The sequence below is a fragment of the Tursiops truncatus genome, chromosome X, assembly GCF_011762595.2.
Source record: "Tursiops truncatus isolate mTurTru1 chromosome X, mTurTru1.mat.Y, whole genome shotgun sequence".
Classification (NCBI taxonomy): domain Eukaryota; kingdom Metazoa; phylum Chordata; class Mammalia; order Artiodactyla; family Delphinidae; genus Tursiops; species Tursiops truncatus.
The window spans coordinates 19,442,209-19,460,247 of NC_047055.1; the positions used below are offsets into that span (position 1 = coordinate 19,442,209).

At 40.6% G+C, this 18,039-nt stretch overlaps 1 protein-coding gene across 1 annotated transcript in view; it reads left to right on the forward strand.

Moving 5' to 3' along the window:
• The first annotated feature begins 5,612 nt into the window (after positions 1-5,612).
• Positions 5,613-18,039, forward strand: part of LOC101316611 (fibrous sheath-interacting protein 2-like) — a 58,753-nt gene continuing 46,326 nt past the window's right edge. The window contains 9 exon segments of the mRNA XM_073799572.1: positions 5,613-5,769; positions 6,115-6,182; positions 9,498-9,659; positions 10,633-10,722; positions 11,085-11,224; positions 12,329-12,470; positions 13,180-13,190; positions 13,417-13,516; positions 13,601-13,701. Coding sequence (XP_073655673.1) covers positions 5,613-5,769; positions 6,115-6,182; positions 9,498-9,659; positions 10,633-10,722; positions 11,085-11,224; positions 12,329-12,470; positions 13,180-13,190; positions 13,417-13,516; positions 13,601-13,701 — 971 coding nt within the window.

Here is an 18,039-nt window from a genome sequence, read left to right on the forward strand (position 1 = left end):
ACATCTCATGTCATATAGTAACAAAACAATTGGCAAAACTGTCACCTGCAGGGCTTCCCTGGTGGCACAGTGGTTGAGTCCACCTGCCAATGCAGGGGACACAGGTTTGTGCCCCGGTCCAGGAAGATCCCACATGCCACGGAGCGGCTGCACCCGTGAGCCATGGCCACTGAGCCTGCGTGTCCAGAGCCTGTGCTCCGCAACGGGAGAGGCCACAACAGTGAGAGGCCTGCGTACCGCAAAAACAAACAACAACAAAAAAAACTGTCTCCTGCAGTAATGTGGAAGATGGAAAAAAATGTACCTAATGAACTTGTGTATCTAGTTAAGGAGAATGTCTAGTCATGAAGAATGTTGAGGGTGTCATTTGACATTTAGCTGCACATCATAATGTACAGAAAGACAGAGGTGAGCTTAACAGAATTTACAAAAAGAATTTTAGAGGAAATATCGAAAAGCAAAGATTTTCTGGGTCAGAAAATGAAACTGTTTCACATTTTGAGTTTTCCAAGCCAGCAAAGATTAAGAGTGTAACTGTAAGATCCTTTGTGAAGACACCAGAAAGATATAAGCTGGTGCCTAAGAGACACTTTCAAATAGAAAAAAGGCATTGTATGTAGGCAGAACACTCTTTGACATAAATCATAGCAATATATTTTTGGATCTGTCTCCTAAGGGAAAAGAAACAAAAGCAAAAATAAACAAATGGGACCTAATTAAACTTAAAAGCTTTTGCACAGCAAAGGAAACCATCAACAAAACAAAAAGACAACCTACTGAATGGGAGAAAATATTTACAAATGATATGACTAATAAGGGGTTAATATTCAAAATATATAAACAGCTCATACAAATCAACATCAAAAAAACAAACAACCCAATTAAAAATGGGCAGAAGAACTGAATAGACATTTTTCCAAAGAAGACATACAGATGGCCAACAGGCAGATGAAAAGATGCTCAACATGGCTAATCATCAGAGAAATGCAAGTCAAAACCTCAATTAGATACCACCTCACACCTGTCAGAATGGTTATTATCAAAAAGACTACAAATAACAAATGTTAACAAGGATGTGAAGAAAAGGGAACCATAGTACATTGTTGGTAGGAATGTAAATTGATGCAGCCACTATGGAAAACAGTATGGAGGTTCCTAAAAAAACTGAAAATAGAAATACCATATGATCCAGCAATTCCAATCATGGGCACATATCCAACAAAAACACTAATTCAAAAAGATACATGCACCTCAATGTTTATAGCAGCAATATTTATTGATTCAATAGTAAAGATATGGAAGCAATCTAAGTGTCCATCCAACAGACGAATGGATAAAGAAGATGCTTCTTTATGGAAGCATCTTGGAATATTATTATTTATATTATTATAAATAATATTATTTATATTATTTATATAATAATATTATTTATATAATATTATTAATATTATAAATTATATTATTTATATTATTATAAATAATAATGGAATATTATTCGGCCATAAAAATAGAATGAAATTTTGCCATTTACAACAGCATGGATGGACCCAGAGGGTATTATTCTTAGTGAATCTTAAGTCAAACAAAGAAAGACAAATACTGTATGTTATCACTTATATGTGGAATCTAAAAAATAAAACAAATGAATAATATAACAAAACAGAAACAGACTTACAGATATAGAGAACAAGCTAGTAGTTACCAGTGGGAAGAGGGAAGAGGAGAGGGACAAGATAGAGGTAGGGGATTAAGAAATACAAACTATTATGTATAAAATAAATAATCTACAGGAATATATTGTACAGCACAAGGAATATAGCCAATATTTTATAATGATTTTAAATGGAGTATAATCTATAAAAATATTGAATCACTATGCTGTACACCTGAAACTAAGATAATATTGTAAATCAACTATACTTCAATTTAAAAAGAAAAAGGGCATTGTCCCACAGCCCTTAACATGCTACCCAAAGTAGAGAGAAGCCCGTCTCAAAAAGTGTTGTGGGTATAACTTCTGTTCAGTGGAGTCAGATTCATATGAACTCATATTTTTAAGAGAGCTGAACTAGCAAAATACCTTCAAATAGATCTAAGAGAGCCTAGATTGCTCAATTTGCAAATTCCGACTGGGCCCCCAGCTTTCTGTGGGCAGGGAGGGGGAAGGCTGAGAAAGCCACTAAGTTGTAAACACAGGCCATTTCTTATATAAAAGTATGACCCATGGGGCCAAGTCAAGAGCCCAGAGGATGAGACTAAGAGCTATGGATAACAGTGAACTAGAAAGCCACTCCCAGGGAATATAATCAGGATCTAGTCAAGGATATCTCTGCTCCAAGAAAAGGGGGACCTGGCAACATGTACCCAGGTGGATTCCATAGTTGCTATGGGTCAGTGACTCCTTTGTACCTCTATTTTCAAATGGGAGTGTTTATTTACTGTAGTTATCTTTTCCTTGTATCACCACTGTTGGTTAGAGGGTGGTACAGATAACTTGTGTGGCAGATTGTATTTTTCCAAAGATGGTCACATCAATATATAGACTATCCCACATGCTGTTCTCACAATGTGACATTGACAGCTCTCCATCAAGATGGTGGCATCCATGTTCTTTTCCCTTGAACTTGGGTGGACTTTTGTAACTGCCTCAACCAATAAAATGTCATGAAAGTGATGCTGCATGACTTCTGAGGCTAGGTCATGAAAGGCAACAGAGCTTTCGCCTGGCACCCTCTCTCACGTGCTCTTGCTCTAGCTCTCTCTCTCCCCTTGCCCTTGCAATGCAGTGCTATGTTGTGAGGAAGCCCAGTCAATACAAAGAGGTTAGTGTGTGTGTTCTGGCTGACAACCCCAGACAGGCTCCTAGCCAACAGCTACAAGACACACATGTGAGTGAACAAAGTCTTAAGGTGCTGCCAGCCTTCACCTTCAGCTGAAAGGGCCTTCCAAGTGAAGCCCCAGACATCATGGAACAGAGACAAACTATACTCTCTGATGCCCTGTCTGAAACAGAAGCCAAGGAGGTAATAAATGATTTTGTATTGTTTTAAGCCACTAAATATAGGGGTAACTTGTCACATGGCAATAGATAACTAATGCAAATTGCTTTACAGTTCATAAATCTCTGGAATAACAAGAAGCTACCTCTGGGTATGACTGTAGATGACAAAATCCTGAACTTTGAGCTGATGCTATAATTGGATGAAACTTTTGGGGTCTTGGGAGAGGTAAGTATATTTTGCCTATAGGAGGAACAGGAATCACAGGGACCAGAGGAAGCCAGTGCTATATTGTCATATTAATCACCAAAGATAAACGACACCTCTCTGTATCCATGCCCTTGGTTAATTCTCCGCTATATTGACTGGGCTTGTCTGTGTGACTTGCTTTGGTCAAGGTGATGCAAGCCAAATCTTGAAAGTAGTTGCACTTTGGGGCTTGCCCTTTCTTGCTGCTGGGAACCCTAAGACCACCATGTGAAGAAGCATGGCCTTAGCTCCTAGAGCATGAAAAACTCATGGAGAGAGAGCCCAATTACCCCGGTCATTCCAATTGAGGCCCCAGAATTAGCCAGGCAAAGAAGGGGCATAGTCATTCAAGGCAGAGGGGACAGCATGAGCAAAGGCACAGAGTCACGAACCAGCAGGTTGTGTGCAGTTCGATCTTACTGCTGGGTCAAGTTTGAGAGCTGGTATTGCAGTATGTCTTGGAGAGGTAGACAGGGACCAAGTCACAAAAAATGTTTTATGCTTTGTTTTCATTCTTTCTTCCTTAGGATCATTAGGGGTTTTAAGCAGGGGAGAGACATGATCTGTTAGCAGTTTAGAAAGATCACGTTGGTGGCAGGATGAAAGATGGATTAGAGAGTGAAAGGTGAGAGATATTAGGAGGTTGTGATAATGGTGTGGACAAGAAGTGATGAGTTGCTTAATTGGAGCAGTGGTAGAAGAAGTGGCAAGGAGAGGAAAAATAGAGGAAATATTTAGGAGGTAAACACAGCAGGACTTAAGGATGGATTGAATGTCAAGGTCGTGGGGAAAGAGAGGCATCTAGGAGCATTCTCCGGTTTCTGGCTTCAGTAGAACTAGTACGAGTCACTGACAGAGGAAATACAGAAGGAATAATTAGGCCTTTTTTGGTTCTGTTTCACTGAGGAGAGGTTGAGTTGAGTGTTGAGTATGTCAATTTCAGTTGCTTGTCAGACATCTGTGTAGAAATGTTTGGCTGGCAGTAGTGTATATAACCAGGCTAGAGTTTTAAATGCAGGAGTTGTAATCATATATGTGGAATTAAAACAAGAACACATATAAGAGTACAGTGTATTGATTAAGAATATAGCTTTTGGAGTCAGCTAACTTGGATTCAAATCTCAGCCCCATCACAAATTATCCATTGTCATTGTGAACAGTCTTCATCTACAGAGATGGAGTAAATATAGATGGGGTTGTTGTGAGGATTAAACGAGGCAAGGTTTAGCACAGAATCTAAAATTAATAAGTTCTCAATAAGTGATAGGTATTGTTACTAAATGACCAAGATATAACAAAGAAGTAGACCAAAAATATGGAGACAAGAAATGTCCAAAAGGCACATGAAAAGATGCTTGACATCACTAATCATCAGAGAAATGCAAATCTAAAGTACAATAAGATATCACCTCACACCCATTAGGAGAGCTAGAGGAAGGAAGAAAGGAAGGAAGGAGGGAAGGAAGAAAATAAGTGTTGGCAATGATGTGGGGAAATTGAAACCCTTGTGTACTGTTGATGGGATTGTAAAATGGCATAACCACCATGGAAAACAGTAGAGATCCTCAAGAAGTTAAAAATACAATTACCATATCATCCAGCAATCCCACTTCTAGGTATATATCCAAAAAGTTTTGAAGTAGGGTCTCAAAGAGACATTTGCACACCCATGTTCATAGCAGTACTATTCATAATAGCCAAGAGGTAGAAGCAACCTAAGTGTCCATTAATGGTTGAATGGATAAAGAAAATGTGATATATACATATAACAGAATATTATTCACCCTTTAAAAGGGAAGAAACCATACCACATGCTACCACACATATGAACCTTGAAGTCATTATACTAAGTGAAACAAGCCAATCACAAAAGACAAATACTCCTTGATTCCACTTATATCACTTATATAAGGTATCTGAAGTATTCCAATTCATAGAAACAGAAAGCAGAATGGTGGCTACCAGTGGCTGGGGGGAAGGGAGGAAAGGAGAACTGTTTAATGGGTATAGCGTTTCAGTTTTGCAAAATGAATAAGTTCTGGAGATCTGTTGCATAACAATTTGAATATATGTAATACTACTGAACTGTACACTTAAAAATGGTTAAGATGGTAAATTTTATGTTATGCACTTTTAGCACAATAAAAAGATGCATGAAAGAACAGGGAGACAAAGTACAAATTCCCAACAAACCAAGTGCAGCCTCGGCTCTCAATGTATTTACCCGGGCGACCACTGTCTTGGCTGCCCAGACTGGATGTGGGCGTGGAGCGGGAAGGGTGTGCGTGAAGAGAAGAAAGGAAGACTGCTTGCTGCGCCCCAGCCCCCAGCCCCCTGGGGGCTGACGTATGGCCATGGATCTGTATGTACCTCAGCAACTGTTATAACACTGCCCAAGCCGCCGCCGCTAAGGCGGCTGCCAGCAGCCTAACTGCCGACAGGGGGCAGTGCGACTCCGTGAGTGGCGGCCAGTCGGTCCTCCTCCGGGATCCGGGGCTGGTCTCGGAAGGGAAGGAGGGCGGTCAGATGGAAGAGGGGGAGATCTCAGCAGAGGTGGGGATGGGTCTTTGACGCTTGGCTTCTGGCTCCCAGGCCCCCGGCAGTTAGTGCCTAGCGCTGCCTCTGGCCTGGATTAGCTCTGAACGGTGCTCAGAGATAGGGTTGGTGACCAGGGTAAACTGGGAGGCCTTCCAGGTTGTCAGCAGGACGGGTTCTTTCAACCCTGAGTGTGTGATTCTTTGGTTTATTTGGAGGTATTAGCCTATTGAAGTTTAAGTAGATTGGTCTAAACTAAAAGAATAGTTCTAGAAAAAAAGAAACTTTCTAATTATATCTGACAGAGCTCTCAAAAAAAAACCCATTCCAGAGGTGGGAGCTGCTCATCTATTGAATCTTCCTCTTGGGGTCAAGCTGCCTACAAATTTAAGTGAAAAGGTAAACTAACTTTTAATAGTGCTGAAGTGATTTTCTTGACTGTTTTCAGCTTGCTATTAAACTTGAAACACTGCTATGATTCTGCTTTGAGTCAACTTCAATTTCACACACCAAGTGAAGTTAAAATGAGTTGAAGTGTTCAGTGTCTGAACCTCACTTTAATGATAGAAGCCCCCATGATATGCCTCAGCCACCCAATTCAGCTTTATCTCCAACCCAGAGCCTCAACTCTGAAAGGTCGGGGTTTTTTCTGCCTACCCACACGTACCATGCTAATTCCTACTTCTGTGCCTTTGTTCTTCTGGCTCCTGAAACCTGGCATGCACTCCTCCCCTTCCTGACCTTCAATTTGAGCCATCTTTCAAGAGCTACTATATGAAGCCTTTCCCCAGTGTCCCAACCCCCAACTGTCTCATTCTTCCTTAGAATTTACATTGCCCTTGGCCTGCACTATCTCACTCAGCACTGAAAGTACTATTACTGGTTCAGAGTGCTGCACTCACATTTTTACACATTTTAAGTCCTCTGCCTAACACTCCGCACACTGTCCTTAGCTTTAGGCCAAGCCTGAAGGAGGTTGAGAACTCTCTGGTTGAGTGTGTGCTTTGATCACAATAGCAAAAGGTTCTACAGGAATATTTATGACATCCTTACCCTTCCACTCTCTAGGGTGTCATCAAGGATGAGTACAGGGCTCCTTGGTATTTCAGACATTTGTCTAATATATATGATTTTTTAAAGTTTTATTGCTGGAAAACAATATAATTTCTATTTTCAAACCCAATATGTTCTACCCACTCCCATGAATTAGCATTCCTAAAACATACTCAAAGCCTATTTCACTACTAGCAATAACACTCCTTTTTACTTTGTAAATGTAGCCCTCTCTGTTGGTTTCTTCCTCAAATATCTTTTTTTTAATATTTATTTATTTATTTTTGGCTGTGTTGGGTCTTCGTTTCTGCGCGAGGGCTTTCTCTAGTTGCGGCAAGCGGGGGCCACTCTTCATCGCAGTGCGCGGGCCTTTCACTGTCACGGCCTCTCTTGTTGCGGAGCACAGGCTCCAGAAGCGCAGGCTCAGTAGTTGTGGCTCACGGGCCTAGCTGCTCTGTGGCATGTGGGATCTTCCCAGACCAGGGCTCGAACTCGTGTCCCCTGCATTGGCAGGCAGATTCTCAACCACTGCGTCACGAGGGAAGCCCTCTCAAATATCTTTTATTTGCCATATTTATATTGTGTTATTCTGTTATTCACTTGTTAGCTACTTCTTATTTCCTGATTTTTTTCCATACTTAATTATACTGATTTGCTCTATATTATACTGATTCCCCCAAAACGTATGCATTTATTTTTTTACATATAATTCATTTTATTTATTTATTTTTGGCTGAGTTGGTCTTCGTTGTTGCGCGCCGGCTTTCTCTAGTTGCGGCGAGTCGGGGCTACTCTTCTTTGTGCCGCGCGGGCTTCTCATTGCAGTGGCTTCTCTTGTGTGGAGCACGGGCTCTAGGCATGCAGGCTTCAGTAGTTGTGGCTCGTGGGCTCAGTAGTTGTGGCTCGCAGGCTCTAGAGCATAGGCTCAGTAGTTGTGGCGCACAGGCTTAGTTGCTCCGTGGCATGTGGGATCTTCCCGGACCAGGAATCAAACCCGTGTCCCCTGCATTGGCAGGCAGATTCTTAACCACTGCACCACCAGGGAAGCCCAAAACATATGCATTTAATCATGGTCAGGTACTATATTCAACTCCTGTAAAGACTAACTTAGTGGGATCCTTCTTTGTCTTTTGGCAAGATCTCCTCAAGGAAGTAAGACTTTATATTTACACATTTAGTTGTTTTTTTTTTTCAACTTAACTTTACCCTCATGACCACCTTTTAAGGTGAAGCTATGACAGGTAGATGGTGGCAGAATTTAGACCAGAACCACAGTCTCCTGATTTCTTAGGCCATGCTCCTTCACCTGACCTTGCTGCTTCCTGAACTGCAAACCACTTTAGCAGAGTGCTACAGAAATGTAATTTAAAGGTCTTTCATATTATTTTGAATGCAAGTGTAAGGGAAATTATAGTATTCTACTGTCTTCTTTTCAATAAGATTAAAATATAACAATGTAATGTACCTGTCTAGCTATTCATTAATCCAAACCTGACAACTGATCCTATTACTTCAACATTTTTAACTGAAGTATAGTTTCTGTACAATATTATATGTTACAGGTGTACAACATAGTGATCCACAGTTTTTAAAGGTTATACTCCATTTATAGTTATTATAAAATACTGGCTATAGTCCTTCAACATTTGATAGTAAACTTATTCTCAAGTAATTTATCTATAAATTAATTTGCTTATTAGTATACTATACTTGAGTAGCACCTGTTCACAAACTCCTTAAATTGGTTTTACCATAAAGTAAATAGTAAATACTTTGCCAATTAACCTTGACACTTTGCTTTCAGGAAAAGATACCACGTTAAGTGAAAAGAACAATTTGCCTACTTTTAAAAGTCTGCCCTATGATCTCCCACCGGCAGGTAGTGATGACATAATAAATTCTTCTGTTCAGGGAAACCAATTATTTTGATTGACAATAGAAAGCTTACCCTGGCCTTAATGAATGGATTTGTTCTTTCCTGATAGGTCAGTAGCCAAGGTTTGGTCAACACATGCCATCACCAACAAAAGTCAACATCTAAAAGAAGCAATAATCAACCCACTAACTGCAGCACTGTTTCAATTGCCATCACTGCTGATTGTTTCTCTTCTAGGAAAGATATGGGCTTCCTGTTTAGTTTCACTGTAAATTAAATCATTGCCCAGAAGGATGTCTTTCTTTGCCTTTTTAAGAAGACATTGGTAGTCAGGGAATCCAGCTTCCTTATATAGGTCCCTTGGGAGAGACAAGAGGCTGGCATCAATCAAGTAGTCAGAAACTTACAAAAGAAGCTTTTCAATGGAAAAACAAAGCTAGAACCCATCATGCCCCTTCCTGTCTGCTCCTCTGCTCATATTTAGTATCCTACCTACCTTACAGGAACATTTAGGGCCATATCTCAGTGTCCAGGAATGGGATTGAGGCTGAGGCTGCCACCTCCAGCCTAAAGTCAGCTCTGATAGAGAGGAAGAGAAAGGCATTAGATTTACCCAAATCAGCCTCACTTCAGATTCCCTCTGAAGGAGGGAGTATTCCCTCACTTCAGATTCTTCTTGCATGTTTTATTTTCAACAAACAGCCTAATCACTTCAACAAATTGAGGTTTAAAAGTGTGCTTTCATTCATTTTACACGTAGTACTTTTGAATCTGTGTGTTTGCAGCTTTATCAACCTTCTTATGACTTTAACCTGACTGATTCTTATTGTCAACTTTTGGAAACAAGCTATAAAAGCCTGCATGATCCACATTTAAAAATATACTATAGGCGAAAGGATATCCTGAGGAGATTAAAGAAAGGCGGCTATGTCACCAGCAATAATAAGGTGGGTTGAATCCTGCTTCCTGTTAACCAGCAAAAACATATGGACTTGATAGATGCTTGCTTCTGTACTTCACTGGGAGCCTGTGTCAACTTTTAATTGAGCAATAAAGAATACCTAACAGAAAACTCAATGAATTACTCAGTATTTGAGTAAAGAGAAATCAGGCGGCTGTTTCTAAATAAAATTGTTCCCACTTGATCTTTTTTCTTTGATAAAAGCAAAAGATAAGCACCAAATGATTTGAATATGTAAAGACATATACATACACATTTATTTATTTATGTATTTTCTCTCAGCTGTATTATTAGTGCCTTTCCTCTGGCTCTAAAAGTAATAATGGCACTGTATACCTGTCAAGGAATATTTCCTATACCCTTTGAGAAGACTAGAGACAAAATGGAAACCTAGCAGAATACAGCTTGATAGAATAAATTCTTCTGAAAGTTAACATCATTATTATACTGGTTTTTTTGTTTGTTTGTTTGTTTTGTTTTGTTTTTTTACGGTACGCGGGCCTCTCACTGCTGTGGCCTCTCCCGTTGTGGAGCACAGGCTCCGGACGCGCAGGCTCAGCGGCCATGGCTCACGGGCCCAGCTGCTCCGCGGCATGTGGGATCTTCCCGGACCGGGGCACCAACCCGTGTCCCTGCATCGGCAGGCGGACGCTCAACCACTGCGCCACCAGGGAAGCCCTATACTGGTGTTTTAATAACAAATTCATTAAGCATAGTAAATTCTTGATTATGATGTGAACCATATTATTGAAATAATATTATTTAGGTAGAAATTGCCTGGTGATAAACCACTATAGAGAGATATTGCCTTCCAAATTATTACCAAAATATGCTATCACTACCCTTGATCCCAAAATTGTTACTAAAATGAATGTTCTTATGACTCTCTTCTCTGGGAAGTTTCATGATTGTTACAACTTTCTATTTATATATTTGGTTTTTGGGTTTTGTTTTTATAGGTTGTATGTACCTTGAAGGAATTGAATAAGTACAGGCAGTATCTCACCAGTTTAAAACTAGACTTTGAAAGAAACTATATAAGAGAACAAGTAAGTTAAACACTTAAATTTGTTTTATTTGAGGCCTGTAAGAAAGTTTTTATGTAGGTTGTAGAAAAAAGGTTTGGTCTTATACAGAATATTTTCTTAATGATATCCTGACCTAGAAGTATTAAGGTAACAAATCAAAAAATATCTCTAAATATCTGTGAGATAAAAATGAGACCTCTGCCTTTCACTTACAGAGAAATTTTCACTTATCTGGAGTGGAGCCACACTAGACTTAAATGCAGGTTAATTAACCATTTGTAAACTATAGGAAGTTTACCAAGCCCTAAACATAAGAAGGCATATCAAAGAACAGGGTTATTTCTGGCCAATATAAAAACTTTTAATTCTTTTTTCTCTCTCAGAAAATGATTGAAAAACAAGTAAATAAGTTGTATGAAACCAAGAGAGCCTGTGACAATTATGACAATACACAGTTCCAAGACTGGCTGTTACAGGAAAGTATACAAACAACTCCAGACCAAGAGCTGTTAATAAAGCAGAGGTATGACCAAAGTTAATGCATCTTTTTGCGGACATATTGTGGACCCCAGAAAGTTGTAAAAGTACTAGAAATAATTGAAAGCAGAATGAAAAAAGTATTAGACACTATTTAATCTCCTGTAGTCTTCAATGTGGAGAGAAAGGAAAGGAGATTAAGAGGTAACAGGGATTGGGAACCTTGGTACCATGGCTAGGGAGGAGAGTTTCTACCTGAGAAACTGGAGTCACTAGGGAGCCCAAGAGGTAAGACAAACTGATATTTGAAGAACAATTCCAAAGTACAGATCCCTGACCTTGGGAAACCCAAGTCCATAGTAACAGAGGAAAGAAGGTGTCATTAGCACATTTCAAACTTAAGTTTAAGGAAATTACTGCAAGATCAAAAAGAGAGAGTTGCTGTAACTTCATCTGATGATAATATAAACAGGTGTTATTCCCCAACCAACTGTGTATGTTCATTCAGCTATTACCCACACACATTCAATGTTACCATTCAGCGGCCAAGCCCATGCCCCAGGAGGCAAAGCGATGAATTATATATAGTTCCTCCTCTTTCTCCTTTATCAGGGATGGGGGCCAGTTCTCCATCACCTGGCTCTTATATTGCATGGATTCATGTCATGACATGCCAGAATATATACTGATTCACCAGAGTGGCAGACTAGTAGTCTACAGACCTATCTATACATGAGAGGTTGTTCAAGAACTTGGGAATTACAGAGAGGCCAGTACCCACTTATTTTTTAAAGGAAATTCAAATCTACTTGTTTTTTGAAGTCAGTGCTTAAGTTGATTTCAGCTGTCTTTGGAAACTCATGTTCCCAGAACTCCTGAGTTATGACTAATCCCCGTGTAAAATGCTTTTAATCACTCAGTTCTATATTTTGCCATTGTCCCAGCCACAACAACAGAGTCTGATAAAATTAGTACATTATGGTGAGTTGGTGGATCTGACTAGCTTAAAAGTCCCTGAAAATCTCTACGTTTCCTGTAGTTCAAGAAATAAAAAGCAACCCAGAAGGTGGTTTGGGAATGTCAGAATAGATAATACCATCATAAGGGAAACACCCAATTTATCTTCACTTATATTTACACTTTTACTTAGATATTTAGATATGATTAGTAGGGAATTAAACAAGCTTGAACACATGGCAGAAAAGCAGAACATACTCCAGATAAAGGAAGAAGAAAGAGGACATTGGGACCACATTCTAAGAAAACTTAGTCTCCGTAGATAAATTGAAGAGGTGAGAAACACCAAATTTTAAATGTTGATGGGAAAATTGTGCATGATTGTTTTATTTATAAACATTTTTAACAGTCCCACCATATTACCTGAAGTTATTTCAGGTCTAAAAAGTAAACCACTGTTTATAATTTTTTAAAATAATAAACTGCTATTAATCTTATATCACTGTTATAACAGACAAGTTTTTAGTTAATACAGTGAGACTGATACCACACATTATATATCCATCACAGTACAGTCACACTTCATCTGCTCTTAAAGTTTTAGAATTTAACTCTAGTGAAAAATAACCATGCCTGTACTCTCACTCCTCAACATTCAGACAAGGCTACTTGTTTAGGTTCTCTGTCAAAATACATTTAAGGTCAACAGATCACATATGATAACCCCCCAAATCCATAAGAGAAAGTCCCCTTGCCAGCATCTTTTTAGATCCATCTTTGGAGCCGGGCTTATGTTTGAATTGTTTCCAGTAAGAAAATAATTTCCTTCCTTTTGCCATTCTGTTGCATCCACCAATATATTCTGAATAAAAAAGCAGTAAGATAAGCCCATTCTAAAGCCAATGTAAGATTTTCATTATGGTTGTCCAAATTTCTGTAAGGCCCTTGATTTGACCTAATTCACCTACTGACAAAGACAAAACAAAACAAAAAAAGATTATGAAAGAGAACCCCTGCTGACTACCATGACATTGTGCTCCTTAGGAATGGAAAACAAAAGAAATGTTACTTCTGGGCTTCCCTGGTGGCGCAGTGGTTGAGAGTCCGCCTGCCGACGCAGGGGACACGGGTTCGTGCCCTGGTCCAGGAGGATCCCGCATGCCGCGGAGCGGCTGGGCCCGTGAGCCATGGCCGCTGAGCCTGCGCGTCCGGAGCCTGTGCTCCGCAACGGGAGAGGCCACAACAGTGAGAGGCCCACGTACCGCAAAAACAAACAAACAAAAAGGAAATGTTACTTCTAACAAAGATTGGAGAAGAAGTAAAAAGAGAAGCAAGAGTTGAGGAACAACATAGAAAAGTCAAAGAAGAAGCTCACCAGAAGGTAGAGTGAGCTTTGACCAATAATTTGGGCTATTTTGAGGACAGGCTTTTGCCAATTTTGATATTTTAAAGTGTGAATTTTCAGAAGTGGCCTAAACTCACAAGGATATCTATTGATGGAGAGAGCGAGTCTGGTCTGAACCTGGACTTCAAGGGCTGGTCTGAAATGCGACCAGTCTCCAGAAAGTAGGAAATGAGTTAAATTAGATCTAGTTATTAAAATACATTCTTCATGCTGGACAACAAAAGGAAACTTACCCTTATTACCTTCCTAGCCTTATACTCTTTGTGACTTTAGAAATCTCAAGACAGGAATGAGGGCTCCCTTCAAATGTACCATCATATTTGAAGTATTTGTTTTGCATTTCCAGTGGCAAGTTGATATTAAATTTTTAAACATAAAAATTATGCACCACAACTACAGAGCCCATGCACTCTGGAGTCCACGCACCACAATCAGAGAGAGAAAACCCACACACCACAACGAGAGAGAAGCTCACACACCACAACGAAGAGCCTGAGCACCAAAATGAAATTGAGTTATTTGTAATGAGGTGGATAGACCTAGAGTCTGTCATACAGAGTGAAGTAAGTCAGAAAGAGAAAGACAAATACTGTATGCTAACACATCTATATGGAATTTAAGAAAAAAAATGTCATGAAGAACCTAGGGGTAAGACAGGAATAAAGACACAGACCTACTAGAGAACGGGCTTGAGGATATGGGGAGGGGGAAGGGTAAGCTGTGACAAAGCGAGAGAGTGGCATGGACATATATACACTACCAAACATAAGGTAGATAGCTAGTGGGAAGCAGCTGCATAGCACAGGAAGATCAGCTCGGTGCTTTGTGACTGCCTGGAGGGGTGGGATAGGGAGGGTGGGAGGGAGGGAGATGCAAGAGGGAAGAGATATGGGAACATATGTATATGTATAACTGATTCACTTTGTTATAAAGCAGAAACTAACACACCATTGTAAAGCAATTATACTCCAATAAAGATGTAAAAAATATATATATATATATTTTTAAAAATGTCTCCAGACATGTCCAAATTCCATTATCCCCTGGGATACAAAACTGCCTCCCATTGAGACCCACTACCTATCCTCTCTAATTCCTCCCCACAACCCCATATACAGATTAGGCTATGGCTCCCTCCTGTTGGGCATGAAAGGATAAATAAAATCTATCTTGAATAACTTTGTCATCAGCACTATTAAAAATAAATATTGTGTTTTTTTAAGCTTCTTATCCAAAGATCAAGGAAATGAGTATCACTGCCGGTCACCAGAAATTACACCAAGGACAAAAACGTAATTGTAATATTATGATTAGAAATACTAAAATAGTAATTTGTGTAAATACTGGATTTGGTACTGATTGCTTCTGCTTATAAGATGGATAAATCCTCTGTCCTCTGTTATAAATGATGGATTTTGAGTAATGCTTACCAACAATGCTACAGCCGCTCTTGCGGTCCTAATTACTCAGTTGGAGTCACTGTCTCCACACGCCTCTGAACAGGACAGCCCACGTTTTGCAGCTGACAACTCTGCAAGCCCAGTGCAGAGCCCTGTCCCCTCCACACACAGCCCCTGCTCCTGATCTCATTTCTGTACTTTTCCATTCCCAAAAAGATCCCAAAGCATTTTTTTACACTGTGCTTCACCGACTGCTGCCACCACAGCTCCCATACCTTGCTCAGCAGTTCTGCCTCCTAGGGAAGCTCATTGGTTTCACCTGGAGCATCATCCTTGCAAATTGCTCACTGGAGGTGCTTGCTACTGATGTTTCTGAAGCCTATGGCCCTAAAGACCTCGTGAGGATCAAGACCTGGACCAGTGCTTTCTCTCAAAACCCTGCCCTTCCTTAGGCTTTGGACTTTTCAGGCCTGAAGTAACTTGTCACTTTACTAGCAGCAGAAGTATTTCATTCTGCCACATATTTTTCTGCAGCAGTGGAGTGTGCAATCAGTGTCACCACTCTTTTTTTTTGGCGGTACGCGGGCCTCTCACTGTTGTGGCCTCTCCCGTTGCGGAGCACAGGCCCCGGACGCGCAGGCTCAGCGGCCATGGCTCACGGGCCCAGCCGCTCCGCGGCATGTGGGATCTTCCCGGACCGGGGCACAAACCCGTGTCCCCTGCATCGGCAGGCAGACTCTCAACCACTGCACCACCAGGGAAGCCCCAGTGTCACCACTCTTATTCCCCTGTTCCTTTTAGAACTGCCCAACTGAGTAGTAGCTGTTGCCATTTTAACATTTCAACCTACTTCTTGAGTTGGCTTCTTTAGCACATGTAGGGCTAGCACTATTTGCTGGATCTAAGTGCCTTCCTTCCTTTTGTTTTCTGGCTCAGTCATTGATTTTTCTAACATACTCCTCTAGATTCTGCCTTTATGGAGTCCCCAAAATGGCTCAGACCTTCAGAGAGCCTCCCCACTTTTCTGCTGCTTTCCCAAAGATGTTGTCTGGGGCAACAGGTGTGGCTTATGTTCTTACTCCTTTAAGTGTTAGCAGTATGGGCATCACCAGGGCGCTTATTAGAAATGCAGATTCTCAGGCCCCACCCCAGACCTACTGAGTCAGAATCTGCATTTTCATAAGATCCCCAGTGTATTATATGCACATTAAATTTTGGGAAACACTGGCTTCCATGACCTCGTGGAGGTGGAATAAAGTAAGGGGGCTTGGATGACTTTTTTGTCCTCTGCCTTCTCTGGTCTTCAGAGAGATGCCCTTATCTCCACTGAGATAGTCCTTGGCCTGTTGTCATTCACAGCTGATTTGGCCATCACTGCCATGACTCATGGTCTAGTCTCGCTGGGCTTAGTAGAATCCTCTGGCTTTCCCATTCCACCTCAGCTCTGGCTGGCTGCTCCACTAACACTCGGGATGGAGCCCTCTTACCCCCAGCCTAGTGACTCCCCATGGCAAGCTTCCCAGCTAGATTCTCAGCCCTTTCTGGGCCATGTGTATACCACATGGGAACCAAGAGTGGCTTAAGAAAGCAAAACCTCAAGGGGAAATAGGGAGAGGTTGGTAAAAGGGTACAAATTTTCAGCTATAAGATGAATAAGCTCTGAGGAGCCGGTGTATAACATGGCAACTATAGTTGAAAACATTGTTTTGTATAATTAAAATTTGCTAAGAGAGTAGAACTTAAATGTTTTCAACAACAACAACAAATGTAAATATGTGAGGTGATGGATGTGCTAATTAACTAAATGGGGGAAATCCTTTCACAGTATACATATATATCAAATCACCACAATGTATACTTTAACTGTCTTACAATTTTATGTCAGTTGTAAGATAGTTAAAACAAAACTTCAGAGAGAGCCTTGCTCTGCCTGACCACACTGTATTGCAACGTTTCTGGGTCATGCCCCAGGTGAGGAGGAGGTGGCAGGGGCGGGGGTAGCCGAAAGAATCTCTTTCTAGAGTCCAAAACAGAGTAGAGCAATAGCTCTTCTTTTCTCTCCATATTAACCTCAGTTATGAAGCACCAAGGCCCAAATGTGAAGACCCATCTTTGCTCTCCAGCCTCTCCCACCACCTTTCCATTTTCCCACCATCTCTGAGCTGCTAAAGGAGTGGACTTTTTTCCCCCTAACTTTTCTTAAGTCATATCCCTTCTTTCTGAGCCCAGATAACTGTTATTGGTGGGCTTAGGGTATCTCCAGTACACTAAAGGAGAATTTTCTAAGTATTCCAGGCTCTTGCTACACAAAAAAGAAGATAAAATTTAGGGAAATTCTTGAGACAGTTGCATGGCTTGCAGGTCATACTGTCTTGGCTGTGTCATCGTATTTTGGGATGACAGGTGCTGAATATTACCTGGGTGTTTATCGTGGCATTCCTCCTGTTAAAAATTCTAACCTCCCCTCCCCTAGTTCCACCCCCAGGCAGGTGGATGCCTATGGAAGACTAGGGTAGAGGTCTTGTACTTAGAGAGTCAAAAATGAAAAAAAATATATACAATTTAAAAAATAGCCCTGTTGCATAATGGCTGTTTCGCATCTGTCAAGCCCCAAAAGTGAGCACAGCAAAAGATGGTCTCCAGACCTACATGTAGAAGGCATGATCACTGTAAAAAGTGTAAAATATAGAAAAACATGCAATATATGTAATGTGACAACCGAATAAACTTGGGCAAAAGGCATGAACAACCATTTTACTGAAGACGTACAGATGGCAAATAAGCACACAAAAAGCTGTTTAACATTATTAGTCATTAGGGAAATATAAACCAAACCACAGTGAGATAACATTATACACCCTGTAAAATGTCTAGAATTTAAGTAACTGACCATACCAAGTATTTGCAAGGACGTGAAGCAACTAGAACTCTCTGACATTGCAGGTGGGAATGTAAAATGGTACAACCACTGTGGAAAACATTTTGGCAGCCTGAGTTAAACTTACATCTACCACATGATTCAGTCATTCCACTCCTAGGTATGTGCCCACAAGAAATGAAAATATATGTCCACATAAAGACTTGTACATCAATGTCCAT